Genomic DNA, 18,394 nt, shown 5'->3' with positions numbered 1-18,394 from the left:
GCGGCGGTCCCAGTCCGGAGAGAACTCTAGAGGAGTGCAACAAGGCACCCGCCCGCCCCCCTTGTAGGATCTATCGGCCGACAAAAGTTTGTTTCAGTAGATTGCAGCAAGTTAGCTGCTCTGATACTTAACAAAACACTGAGCCCGAATTAGGTCATCTGCAAATATTTTAGCCCTATGAACATTTGGTGTGTTAAACAGGTTTAGAGGCAGCACTCCAGGCCAGTAATGACTGCACTTCCTGCCGGCCGCCCGAGGACAACCAGTGATCTCTGACGCGAGGGTATCACTGCGTTTAGGCGACTGATGACCTCACGTGGGTTCAAGTTCAACAGTGGGCGTGACGGGGAATGAGGAAAGGTGCAGCTGACTCATATTGTTTCCTCGCAATTGGGGACCACTGAATTACACTGTGCAGTGCGGGGGAGCTACATGCATGCGCACTGGGCAGAAAGAACGGAGCTAAAACCCTGCACCCCAGAAACAACCTCCCAACAGTATTTGTGTATCTATTTTTCTTTTTTTTTCGGAATCTACTGGGAAAGTCTCAAAGATCGACCAGTCAATCGCGATCGACGGGTTGGCGACCACTACTCTAGAGCTTATAGCGTAGTACAAAAAACAAAATAAAATCCAGTGATCAGCAGTTCTTTGGGCGAAAACGCCTTGTTAATGAGAGAGGTCAGAGGAGATGACCGACTGGTTCAAGTTGACAGTAACTCAAATAACTACATGTTACAACAGTGGTGTGTGGAAGAGCATCTCTGAATGCACAACCGATCAAACGTTGAAGTAGGTGGGGACAGCAGCAGAAGACCATGAACATACACTCAGTGTTCACTTTATTAAATACAGGAGGTAATCAGTCAAGTGGCCGCTGAGTATTGTAACAGAAGCAAATTCCTCTTAAATTCCATGTTTCATTTCTACTGTGGCAAATGGGGAAGTTATAGAAACAAAGTCTAATGCAGTTTTTATTTCCCAGTGAACACTAAATAGTCTAGATTGATACTGTTAACACTTGAATATTAAGATTTAAAAACAACTTGTGTCAACAGGTAATTGCAGTGTTGGGAGAACCTATAAAAGGTTATGGAGAGACAACGCGGCGGGGTAGAAGACGTCATGTCAGGTAAGTTCGAGCATGCTTACTAAGATTATTATATGTTTATAAAAAACAACATATTAAGTAGCTTTTCTGGTTGTTGAACAGTTGTGGAAAGAAAATAGCTTGCATTTTATAATATCCTTACCAGAGAATATTTTAAGCTACTTCAGAGGACATTTAATAACAAAATTTGGCAACCACTTGAGAAAGATGCTTTATTTCTGGTGCACCAAGCACATCTGTGTTTGAGTTCTCTGCAAAATTGCAAATATTTTAAAGATAGCGCAGAAAACTGACAACTCTTTATGTGCAGCTTTGATAGGAATCATCAGATATTCCCGTATAGGACTACTACAGCTGAAATCCATAGTCAATTCAGTAAGCAACATCATTTTCAGATATTTAAAAATCCTGTAGATCCTCAAAACTTGTGGACTCCAGAAGGCGGACTCGGGTTGCCAGTGCAGTTTCCCATTAAGAAGAAGGAAGCGAGCAAGATTTGCTGGGCAGCAGGTACAATTAAAATGCAGAGACCTTTGACCCCCCCCCCCCACTCCTGACCACACTGCTGCAAATGTATAGTATCTGCAAAATAAAACTGAATACCTCAGAGCAAGATTGCAGTACCTGAGGGAGACCAGGGACTGCTCTGTACTTTACTGCACAGAAACGTGGCTTAGCCCTGCCATTCCAATGCAGCACTGTAGCCCACGGGCTTCACGATCCACCGCAAAGACAGAACAGTTGAGTCAGTTAAAGGTGGAGGAGTTGGAATGTAATTCATTGTGGTGCTTCTGTCTCAATCCTGCTTAGCTGACCTGGAACATCCGGTGGTCAAGTGGTCAAGATTTGTCTAACTCTAGAGACTTTTGTGCATGAAAATCCCAGGAGATCAGCAGTTTCTGAGACTTTGGCACCAACAATCATTCCATGGTCAAAGAGACTTGGATCACATTTCTTCCCCATTCTAAACACACGAGATTCAGCAGATGCTGGAAATTGTTTTAGAAACAGCTTCTTCCTCTCCGCTGGAGGAACTCAGTAGATCAGGCAGCATCTATGGAAGTGAATAAACAGTTGATATTTTGGACTGGGACATCAATGGCAATTGAGTGTACATATGCATAAAAAATAAAGAAACGTATAGTGTAAAAAGAGAGCAAAAGTAGTGAATGGTTTCATTTTCCATTCAGAAATCTGATGCTGGTATGGACTTAAGCTGTTCCTAAAACATTGAGTGTGTGTCATCAGGCTCCTGTACCTTCTCTCTGATGGTTGTAACAAGAAAAGGGCATTCCCTGCCTTTTGAAGATGTCCTTGATTACGGGGAGACGAGTGCCCATGATGGAGCTGGCAATGCAAGACGTAACAAACTGAAGAAAGGATTCATTGACAGCTCAATCAGTGCAGCTGCAAAGCAAAATGTGTGAATTTAGACCATAACACTTCGGAGCAGAATTAGGCATTCAGCCCTGTGAGACTGCTCTGCCATTTTGTCATGGCTGATCCATTTTCCCTCTCAACCCCATTCTTCTCTGTTTTCCCCACAACCTTTCATGCCCTGACTAATCAAGAACCTATCAACCTCCCAAACACCTGGGCTCCGTAGCCGCTTCTCACAGATTCTCACAGATTCACCACCTTCTGGCTAAGAAAATTCCTCTTCATCTCTGTTCTGAGGCTCTGCCAACTGGTCCTAGACTCTCCCATTATATAGGAAACATCCTCTCCACATCCACTCTATCTAGGTCTTTCAACATTTGATAGCTTCCAAAGAGATCCTCCCTTCTAACTTCCGGCGGTTGCAGGCCCAGAGCCATCAAACATTTCTCATGTGATAGCCCTTTCATTCATGGAATCATTCTTGTGAAACTCCTCTGACCTCCCCCAGTGTCAGCACGTTGTTTCTTAGATAAGGGGCCCAAAACTGCTCAGAATCCTCCAAGTGAGGCCTCACCGGTACCTTATAAAGCCTCTGCATTACTTCTTTGCTTTTATATTCTAGCCCTTTCGAAATGAATACTAACATTTTATTTGCCTTCTTCTCTACCAATTCAACCTGCATGTTAACCTTTAAGGAATCCTGCACAAGAACTTCCCATGAACATACAGGCAGTCCTCGGGTTACGTACGAGTTCCATTCCTGAGTCCGTCTTTAAGTCGGATTTGTACGTAAGTCGGAACAAGTGCATCCGGTATTAGCGTCAGTTCGTCAAATGTTTGTCTTAGTATATAGTCTATATTTTATCTTTCTATGCATATAAAACACTTAAGAAACATATGTATTCCAATAATTAAACCACTGTGTTGCTTAGTAATAATTGTAGCTTTCATCGGGGCAGGCATCGATTGTAGCCTAATGCTTTCCCAATGTCCGATGGCATTTCACCTTTTTCCAAACACTTTGTTATTTCTACTTTATTTTCAATCGCGATCGCTTCCTGTCAGTGGAACAGAAACACTGCGGGCGGTGGGTCCCGAGCTCCGTTGGGTCCTAAGGACCACAACTCTGAATTCACCGGGTCCTAAACTGCACTGCACTGAGACAGGTTAAATGGGACAAATGGGGGCTGTGCTGGGTTTGGGTATTTGATCCTCCACAATATTCCGCGTGGGAATTTAAACTGGAGGTGGTAGTGTTTTTTTTTAATGAGGTTGCGAACTCGACATCAACCTGACACGGATGGTATGGGAGTCACTGGATCGATATCAACCTGGCACGGATGGTATGGGAGTCACCGGATCGACATCAACCCGGCACGGATGGTATGGGAGTCACTGGTTCGACATCAACCCGGCACGGATGGTATGGGAGTCACTGGTTCGACATCAACCTGACACGGATGGTATGGGAGTCACTGGATCGACATCAACCCGGCACGGATGGTATGGGAGTCACTGGATCGACATCAACCCGGCACGGATGGTATGGGAGTCACTGGTTCGACATCAACCCGGCACGGATGGTATGGGAGTCACTGGTTCGACATCAACCTGGCACGGATGGTATGGGAGTCACTGGTTCGACATCAACCTGGCACGGATGGTATGGGAGTCACTGGATCGATATCAACCTGGCACGGATGGTATGGGAGTCACCGGATCGACATCAACCCGGCACGGATGGTATGGGAGTCACTGGTTCGACATCAACCCGGCACGGATGGTATGGGAGTCACTGGATCGACATCAACCCGGCACGGATGGTATGGGAGTCACTGGATCGACATCAACCCGGCACGGATGGTATGGGAGTCACTGGATCGATATCAACCTGGCACGGATGGTATGGGAGTCACTGGTTCGACATCAACCCGGCACGGATGGTATGGGAGTCACTGGATCGACATCAACCCGGCACGGATGGTATGGGAGTCACTGGATCGACATCAACCCGGCACGGATGGTATGGGAGTCACTGGATCGATATCAACCTGGCACGGATGGTATGGGAGTCACTGGTTCGACATCAACCCGGCACGGATGGTATGGGAGTCACTGGATCGACATCAACCCGGCACGGATGGTATGGGAGTCACTGGTTCGACATCAACCTGGCACGGATGGTATGGGAGTCACTGGATCGACATCAACCCGACACGGATGGTATGGGAGTCACTGGTTCGACATCAACCCGGCACGGATGGTATGGGAGTCACTGGATCGACATCAACCCGGCACGGATGGTATGGGAGTCACTGGATCGACATCAACCCGGCACGGATGGTATGGGAGTCACTGGATCGACATCAACCCGGCACGGATGGTATGGGAGTCACTGGATCGACATCAACCCGGCACGGATGGTATGGGAGTCACTGGATCGACATCAACCTGGCACGGATGGTACGGGAGTCACTGGATCGACATCAACCTGACACGGATGGTATGGGAGTCACTGGTTCGACATCAACCCGGCACGGATGGTATGGGAGTCACTGGATCGACATCAACCCGGCACGGATGGTATGGGAGTCACTGGTTCGACATCAACCCGGCACGGATGTTATGGGTGTCACTGGATCGACATCAACCCGACACGGATGGTATGGGAGTCACTGGTTCGACATCAACCCGGCACGGATGGTATGGGAGTCACTGGATGGACATCAACCCGGCACGGATGGTATGGGAGTTACTGGTTCGACATCAACCTGGCATGGTGGTGGTCTGTCACTGCATCGAACTCGGGAACCTCCGTTCTCGAGCCTGGCACTGATCTCACTTTGCCACCAGCCGACTGGAATGGGGGAGGCAGGGTCAGGGTGAATCTTACCAAGAAAAATTTAAGCCAAATACGAAGTTAAACACTCAACACAGTGTCAATGGCATCAACTTAAAATGGTGTACGGCGTTCTCCTTCCTCGGTTCGTAAGTACGGGTTGTCCATAAGTCGGATGTTCGTAACTCGGGGACTACCTGTACACTTCTCAGCATTGTATTCCATCTGCCCCTTCTTTGCATGTTCTTCCAATCTGTCTAAGAACTTCTGTAGATTACCTGCTTTGTTATTAACTTCCTGTCCCTCCCACCTATATTTGTACATCCACAAAATTACGCACAAAGCCATCAATTCCGTCAATCAAATTATGGGCATATAAAAAGGGTTCCACACAGACCTCTGCAGAATGCCTCTAGTCACTAGGAGCTAAACTGAAACGACTTCCTTTATTTCCACTCTTTGCCTCCTGCCAATCAGCCAATCCTCTAACTATGCTAGTATCTTTCCTGTAATACCATGGGCTTTTGTTAAGCAGCCTCACGTGCGGCACCCTGTCAAAGGCTTTCTGAAAACCCAAGTACATGACAATTATTAATTCTCCTTTGTCTGTCCTGCTTGTTATTTCCTCAAAGAATTCTAACTAATTATCAGGCAAGATTTTCCCTTAAGAAACCATTTTGGACTATTTTAGCATGTGTCTCCATGTGTCCTGAGACCTGATAGAAACATAGAAAATAGGTGCAGGAGTAGGCCATTCGGCCCTTCGAGCCTGCACCGCCATTCAGTAAGATCATGGCTGATCATCCAACTCAGAACCCTGTATCTACTTTCTTTCCATACCCCCTGATCCCTTTAGCCACAAGGGCCATATCTAACTTCCTCTTAAGTATAGCCAATGAACCGGCCTCAACTGTTTCCTGTGGCAGAGAATTCCACAGATTCACCACTCTCTGTGTGAAGAAGTTTCTCCTCATCTCAGTCCTAAAAGGCTTCCTTTTACTCTGACCCCTCGTTCTGGACTTCCCCAACATCGGAAACAATCTTCCTGCATCTAGCCTGTCCAATCCCTTTAGAATTTTATACGTTTCAATAAGATCCCCCCTCAATCTTCTCAATTCCAGTGAGTATAAACCTAGTTGATCCAGTCTTTCTTCATATGAAAGTCCCGCCATCCCAGGAATCAATCTGGTGAACCTTCTCTGTACTCCCTCTATGGCAAGAATGTCTTTCCTCAGATTAGGGGACCAAAACTGCACACAATATTCTAGGTGCGGTCTCACCAAGGCCTTGTACAACTGCAGTAGAACCTCCCTGCTCCTGTACTTAAATCCTTTTGCTATGAATGTCAACATATCATTTGGCTTTTTCACCGCCTGCTGTTCCTGCATGCCCACCTTCAATGACTGGTGTACAATGACTCCCAGGTCTCGTTGCATCATCCTGAACTATCTCCAACATTTTCCCAACCACTGAAGCCAGGCCAACTGGCCTATAATTTTCTTTCTTCTGCTTCCCTTCCTTCCTCAAGAGTGGAGTGACATTTGCTATTTTCTAGTCCTCTAGGACCCTGCCAGAATTTAGTCATTCTTGAAAGATGATTGCTAATGCTTCCATAATCTCGTTAGCTACCTTTTTCAGAACCCTGGAGTGTAGTCCATCTGGTCCAGGTGACTTTTCAGCTTCCCAAGCACATCCTCCCTGGTAATAGTAACTGTGTTCACTCACTTCTGCCTCCTGACACTCTCAAATGCCCAGCATACTGCTGGTGTCCTCCACAGCGAAGACTGATGCAAAATACTTGTTTAGTTTATTTGTCAGTTCCTTGGCCCTTATTACTAACTCTCCAGTGTCATTTCCTGGCTGTCTGATATCTACTGTAGCCTCTCTTTTAGGGAGGAGCAGTTCAGCATCCTGAGGTCTGTTGGTTAGGAAGTCGGGCGCCGAGCTGAACAGTTGTGTACTTATTCCAAGGAGTAGGAGTTTGTTCATCAAGGTCTGTGGGACAGTAGTGGTGAACACTGAACTGAAATCCAGAAACGGCATTCTGACATGTGTCCTTGTTTTCTAGGTGTGTCAGGGCCAGGTGCATGACAGATGCTAAACCATCTGCTGTAAAGTGTTTCTGTCAATAAACATATTGGTGAGTGTCCAGTGCGGCAGGAGTGGAGTTTTGATGTGTGCCATTAATAACAGTTCAAAGCAAATGATGATGATTGATGCCAATGCCAGCAGATGGTGGTCATTTAGTTCTGAAGCTGTAGAGTTCTGTGTTACAAGAGTGAAGCGTGTGTGGACAGTAGCCTGGATGTGTGATGTGTTGAAGACCAGTGAGTTGGTGTACCCATTCCCCAGGTACTCAGCCTGGGACGTTCCAGCCACCTTACGGGGGTCTCTGCAGAGTCCTTCTCACATCTGCTGCTGTTACAGACACTGCCTGCTCACCTGGGAGGAGGGCAGTTTTCGTGGCTGGTGCAGTGTTGCACGCCTCAAAGCATGTGTAACAGCTGTTTAGAGCGTTTGGGAGGGAGGTGTCACTGGTGTAATTGACGCCGTTTTCCTTTACACAGTCAGTAATACTCTTGATGCCCAGCCTCATTCGCTGGGCATTGTTGTCAGGCAGGTGTTTCCAATTTTTTTTTCTTGTGTGTAGATGGTCTTTGCCCACTTAATGCGTAAAATGAGTTTCCTGCTGTTGTGTCTCCAGACTTGAAGGCAGCATCCTGGACTTTTAGTAGGGAGTGCACCTTTGTTTTCAGCTGGGGCTTCTGGTTGGACTGTGAGATGGCTTTTCTTGAGGTACCAGTGTTGTCTCCGCACTTACGGATTAACCAATGACAGGTGAGGCAGATTCCTCGAGGTACCAGTGTTGTCTCCACACTTACAGATTAACCAATGACAGGTGAGGCAGATTCCTCGAGGTACCAGTGTTGTCTCCACACTTACAGATTAACCGATGACAGGTGAGGCAGATTTCTTGAGGTCTGTGTTTTCTCAGTTTATGGCCGCTTCCTTGAACATGCGCCAGTTAATCTGTTCAGAACAGTCGTGAAGCATGGTGATTGCCTCAGCAGGCCATACTGTGACTGTCTCTTCGACTGGTCGGCATGCTGGGGATTAACGTGATGGAGGTGTGGGATGGCTTTGTAAGTGCTGTGCCGATGGTCCAGTCTGCTTGATTCCCAGTGGCCATGGTGATGTGTTGGTGGGATTTGGGTAGAGTGCCCTGCAGGTTAACGTGATTGATGTCTCCTGCAGTTATGGTGAGACTATTGGGATGATAGTTTTGCAGAAGGCTGATGATACTGTGAAGCTCTCCCAGTGCATTCTTAGTGTTCACAACTGGGGGGGGGGGGGAGGGGTATATAAACAGCAGTGGTGAACACAACAGTATATTTCCTGAGCAGGTAATGTGGCAGACATGTCATTGTAAGATGTTCAATTGCCCCAGAGCAGTGAATGTGAACTATAGATGAGTTTGTGTACCAAGCTTTGTTAATGTACGTACAGAGTCCACCTGCTTTGGATTTCTCCAACAGGGACTTCCTACTTGTGCAGAACAGAGTCAGCCTATTGAGTTGAAACACTGAGTCAGTCATATCATTGTTTAGCTACGCTTCAGTGAAAACCAGAAAGCAGCAGTTCCTCACCTCTTCCTTTTGCAATCATCCCCTCTCTCAGTGAGTCCATTTTATTTTCTAGTGGCCAGGAGAAGTGATGGTCTGATTAGCTAGTATCCTGGCTTTCTCACAGTGCTTCTGCTTCCTCTCGCCCTGCCTGTGAATGCCACTCCCTCAACTGAGCCGGTTAGGCCAGGTCTGATGTCCGTAGAATCACTAGTCCACTGAGCACCGCTGTTAACTCTGCTGCCCTCAGATCCAAAGTAATGTCGTCTAAGAGTTCAGGGGTGTTCTATTTGCAGAGCTTTGGTTGACTGATATTCCTGAATAGAAACTTTGAAATGCTATCTAAGAATTTAAAACTAGCACCATAATTGGGAGGCAGAGAAACTGCTGCATCTCTGCGTACTGCCATTTACATTGTGTCCCAGTATTGAGGCAGGAAGTAAAATCTGTTGTGATCCTGTGGTGTAGTTTGTAAACACATTGGAGGGAGGGCAGATACGAGAATCATGCAAGTCAGTGCTGCTTACAGAAGTTAGCTAGTGTTGCAGTGTGAAGAGTTTACGTGTGCTTCCCAGGTGCTGGATATTAAAAATTATAACATTCCTTTTGCAATTGGTCCATAGAGACTTACATTTTGAGAGGAGTGGAAATGTTTCCACTTAATAAAGGTAGGGTTTATGAACATGAGTGCAGGGCACATCTGTCTGGATTCACGGGAAGCCAATAATATTGGCAAGTTCCAGAGCATCTGTTTTCCTCATTGCGCATTTACATTTCCAGAACGTGCTCTCTTCGCTTTGCTACTGTCAGAGAGGGAGATACAGGAGCCTGAAGCCATGCACACAACACTTTAGAAACAGCTTCTTTCTCTCTGCTGTTAGATTTCTGAACAGACAATAAATAATCTAACTCACTCAGAGAAAACCCGCACGAAAATGGGGAGAATATAGAGGGGCAAGAATTGAACCCGGGCCACAGGTGTGTTACACTAACCGCTATGCTACCATGTTGCCCTATTAACATGCTTTTTAAAGTAAAATTGGGTACGTCTGGGATTTATAGTCTATTTTTGTGTATTGCACTGGACTGCTGCCACAAAACAACAAATTTCACAAATATGTCAGCGATAGTAAGCCTGATTCTGATCAATGCCCCCTCTTTAATCAGTCCCATGTCTGCCATCTGCCTCTTCACCAATGATCTGACCTCCCACCAAATACCACCTGTCCCTCTCTGTAACTGAATTCATTTTTACTGGATTAGGGTTGGAGTCATCGCTACTCCATTGCCGAAGTATATCATCCATACCCCCACACAATGTCCAGTATCACAGTGCTGATAGTGTTGGAGCTCAACCTTGGAATGTAGTTTCAATTCTGTAAGTGGTGATCCGCAGGAGTCAGTGTTGGGTTCACCTCATTTCACAATATATATTAATGATCTGCATCATGGACAGAAGTTTGCAGATAATACAAACACAGGCAGAGGGGCTGGTAGTGTTGAGGAAGCTTGGAGTCAGCAGAAGGATTTGGACAAATTCAGAGAATTGGCAAAGAAGTGGCCGATGGAATACAGTGTAGGGAATGTATTTAGTGGAAGGAATTTAACACGAACTATTCTTAGTAAATGGGGTACAAACTCAAAAATTGGAGGTGCAGTGAGACTTGGGTGTCCTAGTGCAGCATTCTTTAAAAGTTAACTTCCAGGTTGAGTCCGTAGTAAGGAAGGCAAATGCAATGTTTGCATTAATTTCTATAGGGCGTCACAGATTATGGGGAGAAAGCAGGAGAATGAGGTTGACAGAGATAATAAATCAGCCATGATCAAATGGCGGGGCAGATTCGATGGGCAGATTGGCCTAATTCTGTTCCTATGTTTTATGGTCTAATTGTCTGAATGATGGAGTGTGTCACATTGCCAGCAAGATAGCAGTGGTGAATCAAAGTCTGGTATCTCCAACAGTGGTTGGATTGGAGAGTATTGGAGGTGGGAAAGATTGAGGATGCAAAGGGATTTGGAAATAATGATAAGAATGTTAAAGTCAAGATGTTGAAGGGAATTGTGTCGCTCAGCAAACATAGCAATGGTTCAAAGTCCAAGGTCAAAGTAAATTTAATTATCAACATACATAGATGTCACCTTGTACAACCATATTCATTTTTTATGAATTCATAGTAAGTACAAAGAAGCACAATAGAATCAATGAAAAACTACACACAAAAAAATACAGACAGCCAATGTGCAAAAGATGACAAACTATGAAAATACAAAGTGCAAACAAAAAATAATAACACAAATAAATCATTAAGCAATAAGTATCAAAAACATGAGATGATGAGTCCTTAAAAGTGATTCTATTATATTTATTCTTTGTAATGTCAAAAATTAAACAAACATAAACAAACAAACAAACAAACATACAAACAAATAAATAAATAAATAAATAGATAAATAAGTGATTCCGTGGGTTGTGGGAACTATTCAGTAATTGGTGAGTGAAGTTATCCTGTCTGGTACAAGAGCCTGATGGTTGAGAGTTAATCGTGTTCCTGAACCTGGTGGTGTGGGTCCTGTTTCTCCTTCCTGCTGGCAGCAGTGAGAAGAGAGCATGGCCTCAAGGTGCGGGTCCTTGATGGATGCTGCTTTCCTGTTACAGCGCTCCTTGTAGATGTGCTTAAAGATGGGGAAGGCTTCACCCATGATAGACTGGGCTTTTTGGTAGGCATTTCAAGGGCATCGGAGTTTCTATACCGAGCTGAGATGCAGCCAATCAGTGTGCTCTCCACTGCGCATCTATAGAAGTTTGTCAGAGTCTTAGATGACATCTTGAATTATTTGAAAACTTCTAAGAAAATAGAGGCGCTGCTGTGCTGTCTTCATATTGGTACTTACATGGACCCAGGACAGATCCTCTGAACTAATTACACCAGGGAACTTAAAGTTGCTGATCCTTTCCATCTCTGATACCCTGATATGAACTGGCTGAAGGACCTCTGATTTCTTCCCCCTTTGGCCTTGCTGACATTGAGTGAGAGGTTCACAAAGAGGAGAAAATCTGCAGATGCTGCAAATCAAAGTAATACACACAAAGTGCTGGAGGAACTCAGTGGGTCAGGCAGCATCTAGAAAAGATTGAACTATTTTACTTTTTTCCATAGATGCTGCCTGGCCAGCTGAGTTCCTCCAGCATTTTGTATGTAGTACCTTGAGTGAGAGGTTGTTGTTGTGGCACCAGCCAGATTTTCAATCTTCCTCTACGTATTGAATCATCACCAACTTCGATTCGGCCAAGGGACTGTAGAGTGTCAGCAAATTTTAATAAGGCATTAGAGCTGTGCCTTGCCTCACAGTCATAAGTATAATGCAGGTAGAGCAGGGGGCTGAGCACACAGTCTTGTGGTACATCTCGGCTGATAAAGATTGTGGAAGAGATGTTGTTGCCAATCTGAACTGGGATCTGTAAGTGAGGAAATTGAGGATCCAGTTGCACAAGGGGGGGTGGGGTGGTATTGAGAATAACTTAGTGTGTGCCTATAAACAGACGGGAGTTTCATGTGAGCTTGTATTTAATCACGTTTTGCAATACTCAAGAGCTGAGCTAAAATCAAATTGTTAAAAGTGGCAGATAAGCAGCGACTAAAGTTGAAAAGAAGAGTTGAGTCCTGCCACATCTTTGGAAAGAGAAGCAGGGTTACAGCTCAACTTGATGGTCTTCCATCAGAAACAAGGCTGAGGTAGGTTTGCCTGATATCTCACTAAACTCTGATTTAAAAATTTAAGCTGTTATATTTTACCTCCAAAATTTATCTCTTAACAACTGCACAGTGTCTATATTCACTATTATTTAGCTAACACCTTGGCAGTCCCTAACAGGTCATGGCCATTCAAGGATTGTGAACCAATGGTTCCAACATCTCATTTTTCTCGTATTTTTGGTTCTACATCAAGGTCAGGTTTTTAAGCCATAGCTTTTCTTGTATTTCCAAATTAATCCTATCTGTTTGCACATTGTGGTAAAACACAGCTATCTTTTCTTTTAGCTATCTTTGTTTATTTCTTTAAAATATTGCCACCTACAGGAGTATGTTGGCTCCATGTTGCTACCAAGCATAAAGCTCAAGGTAACTTTTGCAGTGGTTTGCTTAATTGCATTTTGAATGCTAAACATTCGTGCTTGACTGTTACAAATTAGCTCCCGAGAGAATGGATCAATCCCAGAATCAGTCATAGGATGAGAGTCGGCAGATTATTTATTTCACCAAAACATTCAAATAATATTTAAACATACTTTTTCGACATTCATTTCATGGTATCTCTTTCACCTTTAACTTGGGAAATTTTAGGACATACAGTCTGACCTGCAATAATCTTCAGTAAGAGTCCTATTTCCTCACAAATTTGCTGGAGGCCTCTTGACCTGAGTAGAAACTGGTGGTTGTCAGGACCTGTCGATCTCATTCTTCCACTTACTTTCCTCACTCACGTCAACCATCCCCTCCCCACTACAACCCACCCCCCCCCACCGATCTCTCCTAATATCTTCCTACACCAGTTACCATAACCCTATTCGTTTTGTATTTATACAATTTGTCTACATATCGACTTCTAACCCTCCCAATCCCCCCACCAGTCTTTTCTAGTATATTTCTTCTGGTACCTTTGGTTAGTCAAATCAAAATGAAAGTAAGTTTATTACCAAATTATATACATGTCACTATATATTACCCTGAGATTCATTTTTTTGCGGGCATTGATGGCAAACACAATAGAACCAATGAAAAACAGCACACCACAAGATGGACCAATGTTCAAAAGACAGCAATGTGCAGATACCAAACGGAACAAAATAATTATAGTAATTATGCCATAAATATTGAGAAAGTGAGACGATGAGTCCTTGAAAGTGAGTTCATAGGTTGCGGGAAAAGTTCAGTGATGGGTGAGTGACGTTATCCACTGTGCTTCAAGAGTCTGATGGTTGAGGGGGTAATAAGTGTTTCTGAATCTGGTGGTGTGGTTCTGAGCTCTTGTACCTTCTTCCAGCAGTGAGAAGAGAGCATGGCTATGTGGTGGGTGTCTTTGATGAGAGATGCTGCTTTCCTGTGACAGTGCTCCTTTTGGATGTGCTCAGTAGTGGGGAGAGCTTTACCTGTGATGGACTGGACCATATTGTTTACTTTTTGTTGGTTTTTCCATTCAGGTGTCCCTAGTTCTGCAGGTGATATGTTCATAATCATTGGGCAGAGAGTTCTTCAAGCAAGCTTGATTGAAGTCCTCAGCAAAGCTCAATACATCGGTGGTTTCTTAACATTGGCCTTTGGTAGTATGTAAAGGAATGTAGAGAGAATCCAGAGGATGTTCACAAGGATGATTCTGGGAATGAAGGGGTTATCATATGAGGAGCGTTTAACAGCTTTGGACCTGTACTCAGTGTAATTTAGAAGAATGTGGGGGGAACTCACTGAAACCTGTTGCAAGGACTGGATAGGGTGGATGTGGTGAAGATGTTTCCAGTGACGGGGGTATCCAGAACTAGAGGGCACAGCCTCGAAATTGAGGGGCACCCCTTCAGAACAAAGGTAAGGAGGTATTCTTTTTTAGCCAGAGAGTAGTAGATCTGTGGAATGCTCTGCCACAGACTGGGGTGGAGGGCAAGTCTGTGTGTATATTTAAGGCATAAGTTGATCATTTCTTGATCGGTCAGAGCTTCAAAGGATATGGCGAGAAGGCAGGTGTACAGGGTTGAGTGGGATCCGGGATCAGCCATGATAGAATGGCAGAGCAGACTCAAAGAGCTAAATGGCCTAATTCTGCTCCTATGTCTTATGGTCAGGATCACAGAGGAGAACTCTCTTGGTAAGTAGATTGGACGGCATTTAATCATTAGATGTTCCCAGGTTGGGGGAGCAAGGGGGCGACAGGACTGCTACGTCTTGAGCATCACAAACAGTTTATCATGAACCACAAGCCTCCACTTTTTGCCCTTTTTGAATTAGGAGTCCGGTCAATCCAGCAGATTGAGAAGCCCTTGTGTCTAACAGCCATATCCAGCCTGTCCGAATTGAGCCACGTCTCTGTGAAACAGAGGGCGCAGCAATTTGCCATTGGTTGCTGTAGGTAGCTATTCAGCAATTAGCATGTCATTGAGTTGGGTAGTTAACACATGGAAGTTTCACACAGCATTAAGGATCAGAATGGAGCATGACTTCAGGAAATTCTGAGGCAGCAGCACCAATCACACGCCACGTCTTGAAGCAAAACAGTATAAAGAAGGCATTGCAGCTCACACAAAATGCTGGTGGAAAGCAGCAGACCAGGCAGCATCTATAGGAAGAAGTACAGTTGATGTTTCGGGTCAAGGCCCTTTGTCAGGACTATCGGAAAAAAGAGATAGTAAGAGATTTGGAAGTGGGAGAGGGAGACCCAAGATGATAGAAGGGAGGGGGAGGGATGAAGCTAAGAGCTGGGAAGTTGATTGGCATCGGGTTGGTTGCCTCCAACCTGATGGCATGGACATTGATTTCTCTAACTTCCGTTAATCCCCCCCCTTCCCTTCTTACCCCATCCCTAATTTTTAATTTTTTTCTCCCTCTTTTCCTCTCACAATAACTCCTTGCCTGTTCCATCTTCCTGTGCTCCCCTCCCCCTTTCTTCCTTCCAAGGCCTCCTGTCCTATGAGACTCCCCCTTATCCAACCTTGTATCCCTTTTGCCAATCAACTTCCCAGCTGTAGGCTTCATCCCTCCCCCTCCTGTCTTCTCCTATCATTTCAGGTCTCCCCCTCCCCCTTCCACTTTCAAATCTCTTACTATCTCTTTTTTCTGTTAGTCCTGACGAAGGGTCTCGACCTGAAACGTCAACAGCGCTTCTCCCTATAGATGCTGCCTGGCCTGCTGTGTCCCACCAGCATTTTGTGTGTGTTGCTTGAATTTCCAGCATCTGCAGATTTCCTCATGTTTGCGTAAAGAAGGCATTGTCCTTTGGATGAGATGTTTACCTTCTTGACTAAGTATGAAAACAATCCCATAGTATTTACTTTTTCAAAGGCACCAGAGTTTTCTTGGCATTCAAAGTTCAAAGTGAATTTATATCCAAAGTAGGTAGATGATGCCAAACACTACATTAAGATCCATTTTCTTGCAGACATTTATAGAAAAATAAATACAATAGAATATATGAGGAACTGTACATAAAGACTGACAAACATCCAATATGCAAAAGACAAATCGTGTAAATAAAAAATAAGAAAGTAATACTGAGAACTTGAGTTGTACTGACTTTGATAGTGAGTCTGTGGGTTGTGGAGTCAGTTCAGAATTGAGGTGAGTTGAAGTTATCGATGGCAGTTCAGGAACCTGATGGTTGTAGGGTTGATAACTGTTGATGAACCTGGTGGTGGAGGATTAAAGCACCTGTACCTCCTGCCCAGTGAGAAGATAGCATGGCCCAGATGGTGTAACACTCTGGTCAATTGTAAACATTCAGCATCTTAATATTTATAATAAGAAAAATCAGCAGCTGTGCCAGCAAATCAAACTCGTTATATCTCAATAGTCACTGACTGAAGAGCTCTTTGAGATATTCTGATGATATGAAAAAGCTATGTTAATCCATGTTTGTTCTTTTTAAACCTTTGAGATGTATTTCTGTGTTTCTTTTATTTCAGTCACATAGAGTATGTGAAGCATGGTGTGAAGCATATGCAGCTCAAATTTTACATTGAAGGCTCTGAGCCTATAAAAGGAACAGTGCACTTGGATGCAAAGGAGGTTAGTTAATATTTTGCTTATTGTACTGTTCCGTTAATTCTTAGGTCTTTTTTAAGCTGGAAAAAACTTTTTTTTTAAGAGTTTGTTTTCCACAATTTCTGAGTTGCATTCAGTGGATTTGGGGGCAATATAATGCTATATGCTAAATTCTTTGTTAGGGTAATCCAGGCTAGAGTGATAGCCGTGTGGTTTGTTATTAGTGCGGGTCTGGAAGTAGGTTGGTAGCAGAGCTGTAAATCAGTGCATACTGAAGAATGGGAATTTAGACCATGGTTTAACACCCTTAACAGCACAACGCTTTAGAGTACCAGTGGCCCAGGTTCAATTCCTGCAACTGCCTGTAAGGATTTTGTACAATCTCCCTGTGAATGCGTGGGTTTCCTCTGGGTGCTCCGGTTTCCTCTCAGAGCCCAAACACATGCTGGTTGGTAGGTTAATTGGTCATTGTAAATTGTCCCATGATTAGGCTAGGATTAAATTAGAGGATTGCTGGGCATTGTGGCTCAAAAGTCCAAAAGGACCTATTCCACGGTGTATCTCAATCATAAATAAATGAATTAAACTGTACTATTAAAATATTTTTTTACAAGTTCTTTATACATTATCCACTGTTAAAAGTAGATTTCACTTGCTCACTAAAATACTGAGTACTGAAATTTGTACCTTTGCCAATCACACATAAAATTAAAACATGTATCTACGTTTGTAGAATTAAATGCCTTGGAACATTGATCTTTCACATACAGGTATGCAGTTGTTTAAGAATCTTGGCCACAGAATATTTCCATATTCATCCGCCCCGAAACTCGCAGTAATGCTGACTGCATTTTGCCAGAACAAAAGCCCATCAAGTTTCCAATCCAACAGGATGCACCACTTTTAAAATGAATTCCCAGAGTCTTTCACCTTGTTTTAGCTGTTGAGAGAAGATGTAACCTATTCCAGAAGCGTTAAGCATCTCCTTAGGGCCATTTATTTTCTGTGCCTTGTTACAATGAATGACAGAAAACTAAATTCACATTGATAATGAATGGAAATGTCTTATGCTCTTTATTTCAGAACCCAGAAAGTGGAAAGTATGACTTTCGTTACATATTTGTGGACTTTGACACCTATCCTAAAAGAACCATTATTGTTGAAGACAACCGTTGAACGTCATGAATGTGTATTTTTTGATATGCTGAGAGAAAGCCGGAGATCTTTTCATGTTTTAATAAATTAAAGAAAGCCTGTGAATAAGAAATAATTTGGATAATTAATCTTTTCTCAGAGACTGTCAGTGCAATTTATTTGTGAGAAGGTCTGATTCAGAATCTGAAACACAATTACTGCAAATGTTTGGTATATAGACAGTCTGTTAATTAATGTATTTTATTTTAAATCCTTTTGAGCAAAGCAAACTGAATCATGTATGGAAAATGAAGTAACTTCATAAATAAAGTATTTTGTGACAGTTACACTAAATTTTATTCTACTTTTTCACTTAGGTTGTCTGAGACTTGCACTGTTCACTCAGCTGAATACAACCAAACTACACACCATGGCCACTTTATTAGATACCTCCTGCGCTTAGTAAAATAACATTGAGTGTATGTTTGTGGTCTTCCACTACTGTAGTTCATCCACTTTAAGGTTCGACGTGTTGTGTGTTCAGAGATGCTTTTCTGGACAC

At 43.8% G+C, this 18,394-nt stretch overlaps 1 protein-coding gene across 1 annotated transcript in view; it reads left to right on the top strand.

Moving 5' to 3' along the window:
* timm21 (translocase of inner mitochondrial membrane 21) overlaps positions 1-18,173 on the top strand; it is a 45,395-nt gene extending 27,222 nt beyond the window's left edge. Inside the window, 3 exon segments of the mRNA XM_059971429.1 lie at positions 1,059-1,132; positions 16,620-16,722; positions 17,782-18,173. Coding sequence (XP_059827412.1) covers positions 1,059-1,132; positions 16,620-16,722; positions 17,782-17,874 — 270 coding nt within the window. The 3' untranslated portion in view covers positions 17,875-18,173.
* Positions 18,174-18,394: the final 221 nt, after the last annotated feature.

Source organism: Hypanus sabinus, chromosome 1 (genome assembly GCF_030144855.1).
Source record: "Hypanus sabinus isolate sHypSab1 chromosome 1, sHypSab1.hap1, whole genome shotgun sequence".
In the NCBI taxonomy this organism is placed as follows: domain Eukaryota; kingdom Metazoa; phylum Chordata; class Chondrichthyes; order Myliobatiformes; family Dasyatidae; genus Hypanus; species Hypanus sabinus.
The sequence above is the reverse complement of the archived record's forward strand: the minus strand, read 5'-3'. Positions and strand labels throughout refer to the sequence as shown.